Consider the following 19,887-nt stretch of genomic DNA (forward strand, 5'->3'; position numbering starts at 1 on the left):
GATCAATTCTGGTCACCTTGGGCTGATCTGACTTTTGCCAGATTCCCCCCAGCTTTCCTTTTGGCCTGTCAAGGCCCAGACCCAAACAGGGACTAGCTGCATCTTGGAGCGGAAGGGTCAAAGGAGGCCTCCCAAACAAGCATTCTGTTGGGCCCCAAAGCCCAGCACAGTGCTTCCCTTCAGCTCTGGACCCCATGTGCTCTCTGGCACCCCGAACCCTGGAGAGCCTAGAGCCTCCACAAGCAGTTTGCAGCGTCCACAGTAAGCCCCCCACCCCGGCATGTGTCTCGTGCTCCCCTTCTAATAGGAAATGTATCCTTTCATCCCCAAGAGTCTAAGAATGGAAACTGCTACAGTTCCAGGTAATAAGAATCACATCAAGCGTAATCATCTAACTGTCCTTTGTAAATGCCCCTGCGTGGTGGGCAAGGCTCCTTCTCACCATGACCCTTTTTGAGCCACTCAACCTTCCTTAGGAGGCTCTCGGAGAATTCCGTGACTTGCTCAAGGTCACACACTTTGTAAGGATGGCCTGGGGAGCAGGAGAGGCTGGTGGGCACTCTGTCCTTGGGGGAAGTAGGCTAGGGCATCTCAGAAGGAATGGAAGTGCCCTCATGGTGTGGAAGAGGCAAGTGTCCCCTGAGCTCTCATCCATAGGTACAGGCCAGCCCTGAGCAACCTCGTCTGGCTCCATTCACGAACACCTATGGGAAGGGCAAATGCGAGCCTAGCCTACCACCTCACCAGGGCGCTACCCAGGAGGGCCCCTTGGCTGCCCCACCTATAAGGGGAGATGCCTAGGCTCAACCCCTGAGGTTTTTTCCATCAAAGTCTTTTTTTCTTTCCTTGTTTATAAAAGACATATATGAAAACTCAAATGATACAAAAATGAGTCGTGGTGAAAGGTTAAAGCTCCTTTTCCAATCCCCCACCTCCAAAACCACAGGTAAACCCTTGTTAACAGTTTGGTGAGGATCCTTTGCAGACTTTGTTTCTACGTGTCTACAATCGTTTGTGAGTTACATGTTTACACACATGGATTCACACGCACAGCCAGATCCAGGATTTTTTTTTCCTAATAGGGTGTCTTACTACTCCGTGTTCTATAACTTGCTTTTCCACTTAACAAGCACAGTGGGCATCTCTCCATACTCGTGCATATGGATCTGTCTCTCCTACTTCACAGCTGCTCCACATTCTAGTGAATGGATGCCCCAGAATTTATGCAGACGGTTCCCTAATAGTGGGCCTCTGGGCCATTTGCTTTTCACAGCAATGAGCCCCGTGCACTTACAGTTCCGTGCGCCTGCGTATGTCAATAGATTGGGGTCCCAGAGGTGGGTTAGCTGCTGGAGGGCCTGTCAAATTCCCTCCAAAGAGCTGTACCCCTCAAAGCGCACCCTGACAGCCTGAGAGAGCACTGGGCTCCCTCCCCTCGCGGCGGACAATCTCGAAGGCTACGTCTGCTCTAAGGTCTGTATCTTCAACTCTGAGCCCTGCTGAGGTGCCCCTGAGCTGCCCATTGAGGAACCCCCAGTGTGGCCAATAGGGACAAGGGCCTTGGGGACAAAATAAATTAATAAAAACAAAATAAAAACCCGAGTCCTCCCTGGACAAGGCTCCAGGCACACAGAGCAGCCTGTGGGCGAGCAGAGGGACCAGCCAAGCTATTTTCCTGCCTAGGTGGGGTAGCTTAGAGCAGGCCTGCTTCTCCCAGGGGAAGCTCCCAGGGAAATCTGCAAAGGTATGCAGTCCTCAGCCAGAAGTCCTCTGCCAGCCTAGCCTTGGGCACAGAGGGCTGAAGCCAGCAGAGTCAGAAGGTCAGAAGCAGGAATGCAAGGGAGCAGTAGGCCCTGTCTTTCTCCTTAGCTTCCATCCCTGAGTGTTTGGACACAATCTGTCCAGGACTGAGAGGGCCTTTCCCACCTCCCAGCTCAAACCAACAGGGTTCCCTGACCTAGAAAAACCCTCCCTGGTAGAAATCCTCTCACCCTGAGACAGCTCAAGCAGTGTGGGAGATGCCCAGGCCCCCACAGCCCCCCCCTACCCCCGCAGTGTCCAGCCGTGCTGGGCACCACAGAGTTCTGAACATGCCTCTACCAGGGACGTGGGCTGGGGGTCTGCTGGGCCAATGTGGGCTGGGCAATTCAGGTCAGAGTCAAGCTCTTACCATGGCTGTGTCCTTTTTCCTTCTGGCCACTTGCTGCCCCACAGACACCTCCAACGGGAGCAGGCTCCCAGCCCCACCAAGCTGCTTGAGACAACTCTGCTGTCACTAACTTCCTGCCTGGGGACCACATGGCCTCTTCTCACCCTGGGACTCACTTCCTGTTGATTGCCAGCTCCATAGCAGAGAGAGCCAGGAGGGCCTGCTCTGCCCTTCACCTGCTCTGATCAAGCATCCCTCCCAGGCCTGCCCTGTAGGACCCCGGTCTGCAGTAGCCCGAGCCCACTCCCCCTTCCAGAGGGACAAGGGAGGCGCTCTGCACAGCTCCTGCACAGCGCTCTGCACAGCTCCTGCCCCCTCCCCTCCTGCCCACCCTTCCTTTCCTCCCAACTGAGCAGATGACCTTGTGTTAGCCAAAGTTCTGGGATTGGGGAAGCTGCTGAGTCCCGCCCAGGCCAACCCTTGATCCAACTTATCCCTCAAGAACCTTCCCACCCTGGGGTGGCTGGCTGGCTCAGTCGGTGGAACATGTGACTCTTGATCTCCGGGTTGTAAGTTTGAGCCCCACAGTGGGTATAGAGACTACTTACAAATGAAATCTTAAAAAAAAAAAAAAAAAAAAGGAAGGAAGGAAGGAAAGAAGAAAAGAAGACACACACACCCCGTCCACCCTGCCGCTAGCCAGGCCCGGACCCTCACTGGTTCCCTCTCTGGGGCCCAGGCAACTGAGCAGGTTGAATCTACCTATAAGAAAACCATCGAGATGAAGGAAGGAGGTCCACAGGCAAACGGACTGAAGCGACTGTCCACATCTCTCAGGGGGGTCTGGGTGCACCCTGAAAGGGGCATCCTTGCTGAGAACAGCCTAATCCATGCAAGGAAGCCACGAGGAGAGCTGGTCTGCACCCGTCTGCCCTACCTCCTCGCCTTCCTCCCAGCCCCCTCCTGGCCCCCGTCATCCTTGGCCTGTCCTCAGCAGGAAGAGGGTGCCCGGGAGGCACCCAGCATCCACTGCTGAGTCCTGAGTGCCAAGCCTCGCTTAAGACCCGCAACACCTTGCTCATGGACGCAGAGGGAGCTTTAACTTAGTTGTATGTCAGAAGCAACTGTTTAAAATTCTGTTTTTGTTAGCTTTTATTTCTCAGTTGCCTTGAAAGGAGACGGAGCACACCCTGAAATATTCATTTTTCCCCCCATGGGAATAGGGGAAGCCGCAGAAGTCCCTGGTCCTTCTAGAAGCCACCAGCAGCAGCTGAAGGTGACAGTTTCAACCTTTTCTGCTTCTCACCTGTGAGGCTGGAGGGACGGGGCAGCAGGGGTGGCCGAACAGGAATGGCGGCCGTGAGCGCCCCTCTCTCCCCTGGGAGTGGAGCTGGAGGGGAGCAACAGATTTGGGTAAAGCCTGATCCTATTGCCCTCTGTGCGCCTACCCATGGCTGGTTTGCCCCATTCTGGATCTTCAGACCCTGCCCACCACCTCCTGGGTCCCTCAGGATTCGCTGGCCTTTACCTTCTGTCCAGACAAGACCCCTCCATCCTGGGAGGACCACCTCTTGCTTCTCTGTTGCCTGCCACCCCCCACCTTGGCTCCTGAGTGAGTGGCTCCTTCCAAGCTGGTGAAGGCAGCAGTCATCCCCTAGGGGGTGGGGACACTGCTGGCTTCCAGGGGACAGGGGTCGGGGCTGCTGAACTCCACCCTAGAACAGGGCTGCGACCACAACCGAGAATGATTCGGCCCAAGATGTCAATTGTGCTGTTATGGAAAAACCTGGGGCTGAAGGTTGGCGCACTGACCAGAGGCTGCCTTTCTCTAAGAACCTTTTTTTTTTTAAAGATTTTATTTATTTATCTATTTGACAGAGAGAGATCACAAGTAGGCAGAGAGGCAGGCAGAGAGAGAGAGGAGGAAGCAGGCTCTCCGCTGAGCAGAGAGCCCGATGCGGGGCTCGATCCCAGGACCCTGGGATCACGACTTGAGCTGAAGGCAGAGGCTTTAACCCACTGAGCCACCCAGGCGCCCCTCTAAGAACCTTAAAAAAAAAAAAAAAAAAAAAAACTTAAAAAGAAATATTGCAGTAAAATATACATGTTATTTGCCATTTTAATCATTTCCAAGTGTACAATTGAGTGGCATTAAGTATCCCTATCATACAACTATCCCCACCATCCACCTTCAGAACTTTCTTGTCACGTCAGACTGAAACTCTGTCCCCTCTTCATGTTAACTCCCCATTCCTCTGGCCCCCAGCCCCCGGTCACCACCCTTCTGCTTTCTGTCTTCTCAGGATGTCTGAAAGTCTGCCTGTCTCCACACACGTGCGTGCTCGCTCTCACGCTCGCGCGCTCTCTCTTTCTCTCTCTCTCTCTCACACACACACACACACACACACACACAGGCTAACACCCCTGGGGAGGGAGGCATTTGTGCTAGGCCCCGCCCCCAGTCTGGCACAGAAGAAGTGGGGGTAAAGTCCACTCCAGTGGTCACGAAACCCCCAACCCCCAGCCCACTGCGGGTGATGTTTGCTTACAGAGCTGTTCACACCCTGTCTCACTACAGCGCTCCTCCACTGAGCCCCCTTACTCCCCGCCGGTCTCCCTCCTGGACTTGCGAGCTTTGCCTGACTTGGGTTTCTGTTTGTCTCCCTTCCAACCACTCCACCCCCAGCACAGCACCCACATAAATTCGCGTATACATTAATCAGTGTAATTTTCACGACTGTCCGGATTCGTAGTGTTACCCGCACTTTTCAGAGGGAAAAGGCTCCAAGGCTTGCCTCAAGTGCCATGCCCTCTAAGTGGTAAAGCTTCCAGAATGACCCAGGTACAAGAGAGGCATTTGAAAGCTGGCTCCTCCTTTGGGTTGAGTCTCTGGAAAAACCCAACCTCAAATCCCAAGGGTTCCAAGGAGGAACACGAGGCTTTGATGTGCCTGAGCAGGGCCAGGGAAAGGCCGCCGGCTGCTTCCCTGACAGCAGCCATTGCAGGGACAAGCCAAAGGCAAAGCGAGAAGCAATCCTCGGTGCTGAACCTGTCCAGACCCCAGCCCCTACCCTCCTCGCCCTTTGCTGGAAATCAGGCTCAGACCCCAGAACTCCCACCACTCCCTCTCCAGGTGAGGCCTGGGCTCCCCAAGTGGGGCAGAGTGCTGAAGCTCCAAATAAGGAAGTGATTTCTCAGAGGCCCTTTATTATAATAATAATATTTACACATAAAAAATTAAAACCTGGCAAATAAGAGATGAGGGAAATAATACAAAGGAGACAAGGCCCAGACATCTGTGGTGAAAGGAGCCCATATGCTGGTGGCAGCCCGGGCACAGGGACCAGCTGTGTGCAGGCACACCTGGGCCCAGGTGTGGACGGGGCAGGCCCAGGGCCCGGCCTCTCCTACTGGAAGCCCCTGGAGGTCTGAGCCAGGGCCCTGGGCTGGCTTGGGCACCTGCCTCGCTCTCCCCCCGCGGTGTGGGAGGCCAGGGGCTGTGGCTGGAAGGGGCCTTTTCCACCGCATTGCAGCTCAGTGCTGGGGAGGGAGGCCCAGAGGCCGGCAGATGTGGGGCAGCCCCTCCCACCCCATGTTACCGCCATTGTGCCTTTAAGGCCCTTGGCAGCACTAGCTCCGTGCCAGCCGGGAACCCTGGCATCCGGCCAGCCTTGGCCTCTTGGTTAAAGACACACAGTCACACACACAGACACACAGGGGTGCGCCACCTCCCGGAGACACAGCCCAGCAGATGTGCAGGGATGTGGCAGAGACGTGCCCGCAAAAACACACTGACGGCCCCCCTTTCCTCACAACTGCAGGCCCACCAGCCCCCGACCAAGCAATGGGTTTTCCCAGGTTGACTCTAGCTTCAGGAAACAGCAGGGCAGCCTGTCCCACAGGCGCTGGTGCCAGGCCCACGCTCCCCCCTCCCCTCTGCTCCAGGCCTTCCTGCAGCCCCTTCTGCCGGCAGCCCGGCATCTGATTGGCCGGAAGTGGCCTTGAGGCAGACAGAACTGGAGAGGGCCACCCTGTGCCAGCTCCCAAGAGAGGTCCTCAAAGCGTTGCTGCTCAGCCTGCCTGGGGTGAATGGAGTCAGGCTCCAAGACTTTGGAACTAGGACCTCCGATTTCCTTTTCCCTGGTGGAGCAGCTAAAAGGGCCACCAGGGGGATGAAGGGACAGCAGAACCAGAAGCCAAAGAGGGCCAACTATGGAGAGCTTGGGCCTGCCCTAGGGCTCTCACCATTTTCCTTGCCACCAGGGCGGGGAGCTCTCTTCCCTCCCTCCTCCTAGAGATCTCTCTACCATGTAAGCATGTGCCAGAGACAGACAGACAGACACTGATTCCAGGAGAGAACTTCGGGGCCCAGGAGAGCCTCAGAGGTCAGGCAGTCCATGCCCCTGCTGGCCATGGCAGGTGGACACAAGAACCAACATGCCTGCTGGTGGCCGAGCCACTCCGGGTTCCGCCTCCAGCTGAGACACCTGTCCACCTGGAAGAGGGCCTGGCTGTGCTCTTTGAAGTCAGCCTCAAAGGGTTTCAGGAGGAGCTGGAGGCTCTCTCTGAAAAGCCATTCTGTATAGGAGATGCATACATTTAAGTAAATCCCTTTTGAAATGATTCCTATTTTCAACCTCTACCATCCATGCCTGGGGTTTGGTAAGAAGGAAACCTACCATGGGAAATAGGGCTTTCTTTTCTATGCTTCACGTACCTCTCTGAAGCTTCAAATGGGTATCTCCCCACCCTGCAGCACCCCACTGGGGCACACTCCCTCTGCCCCACCCCACAATGTGATTTCAGAGCTTTAATCCTATCCCCTCCAGCCTCCATCTCTCCGGACCAGAGAGCCATAATCTCTTTCGTCTGTCCTCACTTGGCAGCACCACCTTCCCCTTGATCAAGCTAGCTGCTGGGCTCTGCAGCTTTTCCAGTTCGATTATATCTTTCTCAAGGTGGCAGGACCGAAAGGCACCCAATTCTCCAGGCGAGGATGATGAAAGAAAAGCAGCGTCAACAGCTCTGTCCAGATGCACCTGCCGGCGAGTCCCCGCCGCATGGGAATGGTGCAGGTGCGGCTCAGGCTCTAGAGAAGGCCACGGGCAACTAGGAAGCCCAGGGAGGCCAGACCCGGGGAAGTGCGTGACTTTCCCTGGAGGTGGCCCTATAATGTGACTCCAAGGAAGGGACCAGGGAGGGATGAAAAGCAACAGGGTTTCTGGAAAAACAAAATGGAGATGCTGGGAGCTGCTCCCCTACTAAGACCAGCTAGAGGGGCCTCCCAAAAGGGCTGCTGCCAAATCTGCTCTCTTCCAGAAGTCTCTGTCTCTGACAGTAACACTGACGCCATCCCTGGGGCCTGAAACATCTCCTTCCTCCCCTTGCTCTCCCCACTCTATGGCCGCCAGCAGCCCGGGCCCTGCCAATTCTGTCCCCCACCGCCTCCCCCCAGCAGGCTCTGGGGGTGATTTCTGGCACCATTCCACTCTCCTATCTCCCCGCATCCTCTCGTGCTCGACCCACCGCACTCACAGATGCCAGGCCCAGCTTCCCTAAACATGACTCCCTTCACTTCATGCTCCCACCCCCTCAGAAACCTTCCAGATAAACACATTTCAGAGACGATAAAGTGTAAACCGCTCAGGCCGCCCGCCGAGACCTCTCCATCCAAGGTCTAATGTGTTCACACGTGAAACCCTCAGGCGCTCAGCCACACCTGTCAGCACGCAGTCCCCCCCCACCCCCCGTGCACATCTGTCCCTCCACACCTTCGTTCAGGAAGGTCCCAGATGGGAAAGTCTCCCACTTTGCCCTAGACTTGGAAGCATGACCCCCTCACCCCACACCCCGCAACATGTCTTTGGCACTTGAAGACCAGCCCAGCGGCCAGCCTCTCGGTACTGGATGCCACGGGTGAGTGCTGCTTTGACCGATCAGGTACAGGAATGGGCAGATCAGTCTGCAGGGCTCAGTTACAAGAGAGGTCGGGAACCTCGTAAGACAAGTGACAGACCTGCTTTCCTCACACCTTCGAACACGTGAGCGGAGGGGCGCCAGCAGTGTCCACACGGGCTCACAGGTGGGGGGGGGCTGGCGGCTAGGGTTGGGAGATAACTCTTTCTGGAAATTTTGTGCTTAAAAACCGGGGGGCACCAAGTCCATGAATTGAGGTTCCAGGGATTGTTGAAGGAATCATTCTGACCTGGACACGGAGATGGGATCTGGGCTCTGTCTTAACTTGGGAGACAAACTGAAAGTTCCTATTAGGCTGGCCAATGAACCCATAAAGTCAACTCCCCACAGCTGAGTTAAACTGTCCCCAGCTGGCTTAAGCTGCAACTGAATGGCTCCCTAACTTCCCGGTTTATACCCCAAGTCTTCTGCTCCGAAGAGGGGCAGCTTTGCCCTCTTGAACTCATTTGGGCATTGTGACAGAGACTTAGCCTCCAACGTGGAGTGAGTAATGCTGGCTTTGGGCTGGCCTGTCTGAGCTCAGCCCCTGCTCCCAGCACCCCCCCCTCCCCCTCCCCCTCCGGGTTATTCTTAGCAAGAGGTGACCTCAGAATGCTCCCACTGAGCAAAAATAACCCTGGAGGAAGTTGGTGAGTATAAATCTTCAATGAATAAATACATATAGCTAGCAAACAGGGTACAGCACCCCAAAGGGCTGGTCACCCCGCCAGGGTCTGGTGGCCAAGGGCAGAGACTGTCCCTCCTGACGCCCCCGTTGGAACCAGCATGAAAGACAAAGGTGGTGGCAGGGCTGCCTGGGCTTGTGACCAGGCAGGACCCAGCTTCCGCCGCCCTCACTTGTTACGTCCTCGGGAGCTGGTGAACAGGAAGATGCCTCTTCCTCTCACCCTGAGGCTCACACCCACACACAGGCTCACACTCTCCGGCCATCAGAAACCAGCCGAGCACACTGCTGTCCCATCTCCCCATCAAGGGCACCGGCCAGCCCACAGGCCCTGAGCCCAGGTGCCGGCTCCCTTCCTAAGCCCCGCCCAGCCCTGCACCGGCTTCCTGTTTCCTGTCGCTGGCTCCGCTCAAGCATCCTGGCTCGGAGGCCACCGCCGCGGACCGCTGCCTGCTTTGAACGGGCCCAACTCTCACTCCTCAGCCCACCTCAGCCTTCCCCGCTGGCCCATAGGCTCCCTGGTACTTAGGTCAATCACCTATAATCCTATTATATATAGGAGTTCTGTTTCCCCTGTATGCTCTTTGGACTGGGTCTACACTTCTTTCCAACAGCCCTGCATTCGCATGATAACTTAAAGGGGATTCTGGACACTCAGGCTTCCAGAGCACGTGACTGGAGTGGTGAGGAGGAACGAGCCCTGCGGGCTCTGCAGGGTGGACCGCGTGGAGTCCAAATCCCAGTTGGCCTCTCTGAACCTCTGTCTCTTCATCTGAATGTGGGCGTGGTGATGAGAGGCCCCGCCTACTTCCCCACGGGGAGGTTATTCTTGCTGAAAGCCGGCTCTGTAGGCCATAAAGTGCTACCAGATTCTGAGGCTTTATTTGTGGTCTCTGGCCTCAGTGAGTGGGCCGACAGTGCAGGGTGGGGTGGCAGTCAGCCTCAAATCTAGTGGAAGGGACAAGCTCTCTCCGTGTGCTTCCTAACTATCTGGTGTGAAAGGCCAGGTTTCAGCTGTAGTTTTCTTAGTTCTCACTCCCTCAAGAAAGGATCCTTTGGTAAAATACAAAATCACGCACATGGATGTGGTGACAGTATCAAACTGACGTAAAAGTTTCAAATGACTTATTCTCCCATTGTATCAAGACCTGTAGCAGGTCAAAGACCAGAGCTGTCCAAGCACATGATCAGGGGGCTTAGTATCTCCTCTTTTATTCCTTAGTGTTTGTTTTGATTAATTTTATAAGCAGCTCAGGAGAGAGGGTCCCAGTGGCTGAGGTGGGCTTGCAAGACGGGCTCGGATGGTCTGGGACGGTGGGGCAGGGAGAGAGAAGGGCAGGCTGGACCAGTACGCGAGGTAGCGGAAGAAACGTGCCTGGTGTGTTCCGGGGGCAGCGAGAAGTGAGGGTTTCTATGATAAAAGCTGTGGATACTGAGACCCGGAGAAGGGGCAGGAGAGATCATGTGGGAAGGGGTCATTTGGAATATTCTAGACCTTGTCTCATAAGAAATGGGGTCCCTGGAGGCACCTGGGTGGCTTGGTCAGTTAGGCATCTGCCTTCAGCTCAGGTCATGATCTCGGGGTCCTGGGACTGAGCCCCCATGTGGGGCTCCCTGCTTGGCAAGGACTCTACTTCTCCTTCTCCCTCTACCTCTCCCTCTCCCCGCTCATGCTCTCTCTCAAATAAATAAGTAAAATCTTTTTTTTTTTTAAAGATTATATTGATTTATTTGAGAGAGAGAATGAGAGAGAGTACAAGAAAGTGGAGAGAGTCAGAGAAAGAAGGAAACTCCCTGCTGAGCTGGGAGCCCGATGCGGGACTCAGTCCTGGGACTCCAGGATCATGACCTGAGCCGAAGGCAGTCCCTTAACCAACTGAGGCACCCAGGTGCCCCAATAAGTAAAATCTTTAAAAAAAAAAAAAAGAAAGAAAGAAAAAGAAAAGAAAGAAATGGGGTCCCTCCCTAGGGATTCTTGAACAGAAATGTACCGTGAGCACTATTTAGCGTAAGTGAACGTGACCCTCTTCTCTCTAGCACACCAGGGTGAAAAGTCAGTCTTATTTATCATTGTGGCCTTCTCAGCCTGGTGGGTGCTCACTGGGTGTCATGTGCCTGGCACTGAGAGGTTATAAAGTGGAGTTGGGGGGCAGCGGGGGTCTGGTCCGGGCGGGGGTGCAGCCAGGAGGCTGAGGCCAGAGCAGGAATGAGTGGGACATACCCAGGGGCAGATGGCCCCTGGGGACAAAACAAGGAGAGGGGCAATGCTTTCTTAGCCTGGGGGCCAGGGGATGGTGAGGACACCAGTGGCTGTGCCTCCTTCCTCCCTGCCCAGCATAGGACACACACAGACCACGACCCCAGCCCGCAGCCAGCTCTCAGCCGGCTTCCCAGCATTTCCCTCTCCGTGCCACCTGCCGGGATCTGCGCCAGGCTTAGCTGGGTGACACACACTCAGCTGCTTTAAAGCTCCCTGGTCAATCTGTTCCCAGGGCCACAGCTGCACCAGGTCCCCAAGAAGCCCTCCGGCTCTGCTCCTCTGCTGGGGAGGGGAGGAGGCCAGGACGAGCACCTGCTCCACAAGCAAGCCAGACGGCCTAGAAGCCAGGGGACCAGGAGCCAAGCTGCAGCAGCAGCACCAACGTTGGGGACCTGGGGGTGTGCTGCCTGGGAAGGCCTGCAAACTCTTTTCTCTGGGGTCAGTCTTTCTCTGTTGCCCCAGGGTACAAGGGGTCCCTTTCACAACAGCTGCCTTCCCCATGCTCTCTCTCCCATCCGGGGGCCTCTCTTGAGAGTCCAGGAGGCAGCAGGGGCATGGGCCGGACCGCACCCAGTCTCTAACCCAAACAAGATATACAGTGCCTCCCACCAGGGCTGCTGCCAGGCTCAGGCTGGGCTCCCACCTGAAAAGTCTGATAGACCCTGGCCCCCTGCAGGCTCCTAGGCCCCCCTGCAGGGGAACAGGTTTATTACACTGTCTGCTCTACACAGTTGGACCTACTTGGCTGTTTGCAAAGCACGCCTGCAGGTGGACAGGACGGGTATTACTGGTAGCCGTATTTTCCCAGTGAAGAAGCCAAAGTTCAGAGAAGCTCAGTAACTTGCTCAGGGCCACACAGTTGGGAAGCGGTAAATCCCATGCTGTGTCTTCTATCAGACTGAGGTTGCTGCGGCCTCCTAGAGAGGAAAGGTTTGGCCGGGCAAAGGCAGGACCGGCCTTTGCTAAGCACTGGCTCTCTCTGGGGCTTGCACACAGTTAATTCCCCCAGGCATCTAGGAGGAATGCGTCCTTATCATCTCTGTTTTTCAGCGGGGGGGGGGGGGGGGGGGGGGGGGAGCCAAGGTTCAGACAGTGACTTCTTCAAGATCACAAGCTGGGGAGTGGTGGAGCTAAGATTTAAACATAGGTCTATTAAGTCTTGAAGACAGTGCTTTTCCTTCTACACTAAGCCCCTGTCCAGGGGCCAGGGGTGGGGAGGGCATAGGACCCACTGACCTTTGCCCCCACTCTGCCCTGCCTCTCCTCCCTTTCACTGGTCCCTCTCCAGACATTTCCACACACCTGCCCCGGGACTTCTTCGCACTTTCTGTCCCCAGGGGCTCACTCCACCTCCCACTGATGGGTCCTCCCACTGGTCCTAGGGACTCAGGGATGAGCCAAAAGGTTTCCAGGTCTTTATCTGCTACAGGTGGTGACTCTTGTCCCCAGTGCACCTGGAGGAGGGCCGGGGCGGGGGGTGGGGGTGGGGGGGGTGGAGTTCTCTCCCGGAGATCATGGTCACACAGGCAGATGGGGAATTACCAGTGGGCTCGGACTCAGCCTGGCTCCCCCTCCCACTCCAGCCCGCACTGGGGTCCTCCACCTTCTCCCACAAGAAGGAGAGGAGAGGGGCACCCTGGGAATCGGGGAGTACAGCCTGGAGTCTGCTGCAAGCTGGAAATTCCTTTGAAGTCCCCCGTTTTATCTTTCAACTTCATGTGAATTTTTCATTACAGGCCATAAAATATCCATGTTTGCTTTAATATTAAAATGTTTAAAATTACTTACCAATTAAATGACTTAACTTCTGCCCCCCCTCCCCCGCCCCTCCCAGTCCTCAAGCAGAATTAGCAGCGGTGCACTTTGGTAAGTGCAGGTGCCTGACCTCTGGCTCCGGGGGCCTCTCACCTCCAGGGGCTGCAGCCCTCCCTCCCTCTGCTGTCCCTTACTCTCCACCCCAAAGGAGAACATTTCCTTGACGGGCTGAGTTACAAATCTGAGCTCCCAGCTCCCCCTCACCTACTTGCTCAACTTTCCCATTCTCAGCTGGAAGGGGCTGACAGAAAGGAACCAGCTGTCTTCTGCGCTGGCCAGAGACTCCGGCTCTGCCTCTGAGGCTGAGGCATCGGCAGGCAGGCACCTAGAGCCCATGGGCCATACCCCCCCCCACCCGGAGCACTGTTCCTCTTGGACAACCGTGGGGCTCCCACCAGACTCCAAGGTTCTGGCCCCCAGAAGCCTGGGCTTGGAGCTGGCCCCAAAGCCCACACTTGAACAGTGTCTGGTTCTCCTGCTTTATTCTGAAGGGACCCATCAGCCTGCATCTCTCCTCACTTTGATCAGACTCCCAGGCCTGGGCTCCCTTCCTCCAGGTTCTCAGGTGGGACTGAGGCCCAGGATGGATGTGTGGATGGGGAGAAAGGGGCCTGAGCAGGCTGGCCTGGGCTCACAGGCAGGCTCTCTTACTGCCCATTCCAGAAGGAAGTCCCAGCTCTGCCACAACTCACAGCGCAAGTTCTCTGCTCTCTAGAGGCTTCGGGTTCAAGGCAGAGAGCAGGAAAGTTGTGAGGGTGGTGATAGGGGTCCAAGGACAGGGAAGGTCAGTGAGCTGGGCAGCTGGAGGACTGCACCCCATGGCCCAGCCCCAATGGTCCCAGGTGCCCGCAGGACACACCTGCCTGCTGTTTAGAGCATGCGTGACTTCGCACGTGTGCGTGCGTGTGTGTGTCCCTGGGGGATGCCGTGACACTCACCGGGGGGTGCTTGCGCTTCCGCCCAGGTCGCCCCACCTTCCGTGCGGTCGTGCTGGGCTCCTGCCGCTCCTCCTTGCCACGAGCCTCCTCCTGCTCCTCTCCCTCCTGTGGGTACAGACACAGCCTGTGAAGCCGGGGCTGGACCCAAGAGGCCCCCTCCCCTGTCCCCCGATCCCCACAATGGCCATACTTCCAGGGCCACGCCAGGCTGTTCCCCCTGGCAGGGCTGGCCTTCATCCGTCTCTGGCCTGGCAACGCCGGAGCCAACCCTTCGGGTCCCACGGAAATAAAACCTCAGGGGACTTCGGGGTTGAAGCCGCTGCCCCAGTGCTCTGCCGCTCTCCCTCCAGGTGGAGACGTTTTCTTAACCACAGAATCACAACACGTGCTCTGACAAAAAAGTGTGTTTCTGGATAGGAGTTTATTTCCGTGACACACATTTTACATGGGTACAAAAATTAAATGAGTCATATATTTAATTGATCGCCTTTCTCGAAAATAAGATCCCCTCAAAAGAAATATTAAATATAGCAATTGGAAATAGGAGCAACACTTGGAATGAGGACCATGGCCAGCGATAGAGAACTTTCGAGGCCCCTGTGAATACACCTGCTCAAAAGTGCTTGCCTGGGGCGCCTGGGTGGCTCAGTGGGTTAAGCCGCTGCTTTCGGCTCAGGTCATGATCTCAGGGTCCTGGGATCAAGTCCCGCATCAGGCTCTCTGCTCAGCAGGGAGCCTGCTTCCTCCTCTCTCTCTCTCTGCCTGCCTCTCTGCCTACTTGTGATCTCTCTGTGTCAAATAAATAAATAAAATCTTTAAAAAAAAAAAAAAGTGTTTGCCCGTATGCCTGTCACCCCACAGGAGCATCTCGGGGGCAGCATCTTGGTTCGTCTGAACGCCCTCCCTGCGTTCATGGAGTTCTAGACCCCAAGTCTGGTTTGGGGACCCATCTCACGCAGCACCTGGCAGGGCCGGGCCCTGCTGCGTTGTCTCATGGAGCACAGAGGCATAAACCTAGAAAGTCCTCCTGCCTCACCGCTCCACCGGCCCGGCCACAAACCACCCACGGGTCGCTTCTGACTCAGCCGGCTCCAGCATGACTAATCACAAACAGAAACAATGCCGGGGAAGGAGAAAGGGACCCTGACCCAGCGGAGGGACCATGGGCTGCTCTTCAAGCCCCTGTAGGACGTCAGGAGCCAAAGATGGCTTCAGAGTCCTCCCTGGGAAGGGTGCCTCCCCGGAGCAGCACCGGTGCCACGGGAGAGAAAGGCAGGGTGCCCAAGTTCCCAGTGGATTTAATCAAGATGTCCCTCAACATCCTACTTAACTTTCATTTTCTGTGATTTCAAAATAGCTTGTGGTTTGCCTGTCTGTGGGCGGGAGGGGAGGGTCCCGGGTGGAGAGAGAGTCCGCACCAGGACCAGAGACCCCTGACAGGCTCTTTTCAGGAAAACATGGCAGAGAAGCTGGGAGAGCAGGAAGGCCACAGTGGGGACAAACTGCCTGTGGAGGGGCAGGGCACGTACCCCACGGTAGGCCAGACCTCTGGTTCTGGGCCGTCCATGAGAACCCCGCAGTCACCCCTGCAGAAGAGGTGATCATCTGGATCGCAGAGAGAAGGCACCCTAATCCTGGTGACAGTTTCCAGATGGATCTACACACCATGATGGTAAATTTCAGGCCGAGATGGTGCTTTTGGTCTGACTCCACCGCAGCTAAGTGGGCACTGTCTCGATCATTCTGACTAGCTCACTCAGCATTTACAAAACGGAGTCGATGTCAGGTCATGTGAGGTCACGCAATGGCCCAGGACTTAGAGAAGACCAACAAGGGTTGGGGGGGCCCGGCTTGTCCATCAGCTAGTTAATCTATCCCCTTCTCTGGGCCTCACTCTCCTCATCCATAAAAGGGGAGCATGAAGGTGCCCATTCTGCCGGCTTCTCAAGTTTTTAGTAGGAATGAACAAACGTTCTGCCCCCCTGTATGTTTTGTGCACTGCTGAGTTCCCAGAGCCCAGCGCCCGGCCCTGCACGTAGTGAGTAATCCACATGCCCCCCACATGACCCCCCATATACTCCGGGGTGGCAGGAGGCCCACTCAGCCCCTGTGTTTGCCTGGAAAGCACAAGGCCAGACCTTGCCAAGCCACTGGCCACTCTTCAGGGCGGAGCCCCTCAAACTGCAATGCACAAGGCAACAGGCAAGAGGGGGGCACCAATGTGGATCAGGGTCAGTCTGGGTGGCCACAGGATATGGAAAGACTCCTACTGCCCAGAAATTCTGGGCTATGAACTATTTCTTTAAAGGACTGCATTTCTGACAGAAGGATTCATTTGAGTTTGATTCCCAACGGACCAGAGATGCAAAGGCCATTCGGAGCCCCTGCTCAGCACAAAGGAACCTCGGTTACCCCACTGCAACGACCTAATAAAGACACTTGACATTGTGGGACCCCCCGAGCCCTGGCTTCCATCAGTACGGGGAGAAGGAGGGCCCCCGGGGTTACTGGCAGGGGGCTCCTGCGCCACCTCGAGACAGCGGGGAGTCTGCGCGGGCTATGCGCATGCACAGGAGGTGCTCGCCACTCAACACACCCCAGGAGGAAGGAATGCTCCAATGCCGGATGCCGTGCATGCTGTGCCCCCGAACCAGGCCCTGACGTGTTGCGAGTGTGGACATCACCAGGGCAGGCCGCCGCGTGTTGAGCCCAGGGCAAGGTGCGCTATGCCCCATCCGGCATTCAGGCCTCAGGCTCCCCTGGTTTGTGCCCAGAGAAACGAAATCTCCCCCCAGAGCCTGCGTGGGGGCTCGAACCTAGGTCTGTGCAACTCCTGGCCCATGTCCCTTCCATCAGGCCCTAAAGTATGGCTCTGTGAAAAACATGTTATTTGGGGCCAACAGACACTCTTTCTCAAGGTATTGATGTCATGAGAGCACAGAGAAGGGTGGTGGGGCCTCCTGCTCCAGGCCTGCCCGAGTTCACAAAGTTGGGGAGACAACACAGAGGGGGGTGAGCAGATGGCTCAGGGCCATGGCCCTCAAGGAGGCCTATCAAGTGGTCCATTCTCACATCTATCATGGGGCCGGGCTCACTCAATATCTTTGCTGATGGGCTGAGCAAAGGAATGTGAAATATGCTTATCAAATCTGCAAGCAGCACTGAACTCAGCGGCGGCGTCACTAATACCCTGAAAGGGAACAATCCGATCCACAGTGACCTGGAGCAGCTGGAAAACAGTAACAAATTGAGCGGAACAGACATGAGCCTGGGTTGGTTTCCTCATCCGTCCACTAAGGGGACTGAATTAGACAATCCCTATGGTGGCAGGTGGTAGGAGAGGGGCAGAGATCTCTGGTCGGGTGGGATTTGGAGAGGGCGGGGTGGGGGGGAGGTGAGGGTACATTCTGCCCTGCTCTTGACTCACTAGTAGCTTCACCCCGAGTCTTGCTTTCCTCACCTACAAAGCAGGGATGGTAACGTCTTGACAGCAAGGCTGTGACAATTCAATGAGGGAGTCATATATCCAAGGCTGACCCATGATACAGTCCGTCAAGAACTGCTAACTTCTGCGCCACACGTCCTGACCGGCACTGCTCCCAGAACTGCATTGCTCCCTCTTCCCCCTGCCCGCCCTCCCCATCCCCATGCATATCCCAAGGCCCCGCATTTGCAGCCATCACTCACTGTTACAGACAAACCCTAGCATCTGGCTGGTCGACTGCAGTGAGATACTCAGGAACACGGGCTCTCTGATCTTTCCAAAATGCAAAGCTGATTATGTCACTCTGCAGAGCTTAAGCCCTTGCTGAGGGGGCTTCCAGGGGCCTCCAGGATCAAGCCAAGCTCCTTAGCCCGTGTGAAGGAAGGCCCCCAGGATCTGGCGGGCGGCCTCAGTCTCCTCTCCCCCTGCCTTCCTCCCACACATCGCCAACAGACTGCACCAGGGGGAAGAGCAGGCTGCTTCCCTCCCCGGCACCTTGGCATAGACCATTTCTTCTGCCCCAGCTACCTCCCCCTCAGGTTGACCAGCAAACCCTTATTCTTCCAACCTCATTTTCCAGATTTCCTTCCCCCAGGCTCCCTCCTCTGATCCTCTGACTGAGGCCACAGATCCTCTCTCCCCCACAGCACCCACTCCCCAGCACTGTAACTGCCAGCTAGCATCCTAGACAGGCCATGAGTCCCTTGCGGGGAGGGACCGTGTGTGTCTTAACCTCAGCATCCCCAGTGCCTAGACCAAGGCACCTAGCGTGAGGCAGGCACTCAAAATCCCTTCATGAGTGAATGTCACATAGTAGGTGCTCAATAAGGGAGTCCACACACACACACACAGAGGTACACATGCAAATCCACAGAGCAGCACAAATATAACTGTGCCTGAGGTTTCAGGGTTGCTCTGATCTTTATGATTTCAAATCAGGAAACAGGATGACTAAAATGTACTTTCTAGGCTTAAACACAATCATGTCGCTTTACATTTATGTAACTCTTTGCAGCTTTCAAAGCACCTTCACATTTGGTGGCCTGTCAGATTAGGTAGTTACCATCAGCCTCTCTAAACTTCTGAGGCTATGATTTGACCTAGATTTTAACACCGCTCACTGGATGGATTATTTTAAGCCACATACAACTTCTCATTCTGATGAGCTGGGCTGGGACGATAATAATCTCTCGCAGTTGTACAGTACATGGTAATTAACAAAGCATTTTCACATACATTGTTTCATTTTATTCTTCTGCTTTACAGCAAGCGGAGCACGTATTATTTTCTTCCATCACACCGGCGGGAACTCTGAAGCTCAGAGGGGTTGTCTAACTTGCAGAGATCAGAGAGCCAGGAGAAAAGGCTTTAGAACCAACATTTAAATCTTTGATTCCCAGCTCGAGGGTCTTTCTGCTGTAACACACCACTCTAGCCTACTACCCTCTGTGCTCCCGACGTGTGTCACTGTGTGCGTCACCGGGAAGCCACAAGCACACAGGCAATCCAAGGCAGAGGCACACACTGGCATCTGCATCCTGTCTCTGAGGCTCCGGCCAGGACACAGGACACCCCCCCCCCCCCGAAGAGATCTATGTCCCACCCGGAGCCAGCCCGCCAGATGTACGTGCTCCCTTCAGAACACACACCGGATGCTACCGACCCAGCATCCGCTGAGCAGATGTCTCAAGTTGGTGTTTGAGTGGAGGGGATGAACTCGCCGGATCTAGCCAGCCACTTGCCCAGACCCTTTGGGACAAGAAGCACGTACAGCCTTGGCCAGCTGGCTGGCTGGCCTCCAGGGGTCCGTCTGTGATCGCGGAATTCAGTGAAACCAATTGGCCTCTCCGCCAGGCCTGGTCCCAGTCTGGGCTGCCTGAGGCCCAGGTCTGCAGAGTGATGGCCGCAGGACACCACACACCACACTGCACACACGCATGCACACACATGCACACACACACACACACACGCTCATGAGTGCCGCGTGCCAGGGCTGGCGGGGCGGGGGGATGGGGCTGCGGTGAGAGTGACCACACGGTGGCCCCTGGGATGGCTGCACACCCTCATACTTCCGCATACCCTCCAAAGCCCCCTGTGTTAACGATCTCAGTCACCTCCCAAAGCTATCAGCCCTCTGTTTCAATTATTCAACAATATTCAACACATATTCATCGACCGCTTAGTCGGCTTCACACTGTATATCTGGATGAAAGCCTCCATCCCTCCCATAAGGCCATACTCCTGGAAGGCCCGGCCATGTCCTGTTTGGCTCTCCACGCCCCCTCAGCTCCCGGGTACCTGCACACAGCATGTGCTCCACGTGTGCCGAATGGCTGAAAACGGTGGTGCTTGTGGGATTTCCCAGGTACCTGTGCCAGGGCTGCAGGCCTCTCCCACAACCTGCGTGCCATGCTGGGGCTTCACGGCCTTCCAGAATGGAGACTCCATGAGCCACAGGCCCGAGGCACAGCAGCCCAGCCCAGCCACGTCAACCTCTGTGGCCAGGCCAATGAGCATGCTCAGAAACATTTATCCAGCACCTACTGTGTACTGGATACAAAGATAAGCAAATAGAACACTCAGTTGAGAGAGAGAGAGAGA

General features: G+C 55.7%; 1 protein-coding gene across 6 annotated transcripts in view; it reads right to left on the reverse strand.

Moving 5' to 3' along the window:
* Positions 1–19,887, reverse strand: part of DNMT3A (DNA methyltransferase 3 alpha) — a 103,098-nt gene that overhangs the window by 50,331 nt on the left and 32,880 nt on the right. For all 6 annotated transcript variants that reach the window (XM_082745054.1, XM_082745059.1, XM_082745057.1 and 3 more), the window contains exon 3: positions 13,803–13,907. In XM_082745054.1, the coding sequence (XP_082601180.1) occupies positions 13,803–13,907 (105 nt within the window). The remainder of the gene's footprint in view (positions 1–13,802; positions 13,908–19,887) is intronic.

Source organism: Mustela nivalis (genome assembly GCF_964662115.1).
Source record: "Mustela nivalis genome assembly, chromosome: 8".
NCBI classification, from domain to species: domain Eukaryota; kingdom Metazoa; phylum Chordata; class Mammalia; order Carnivora; family Mustelidae; genus Mustela; species Mustela nivalis.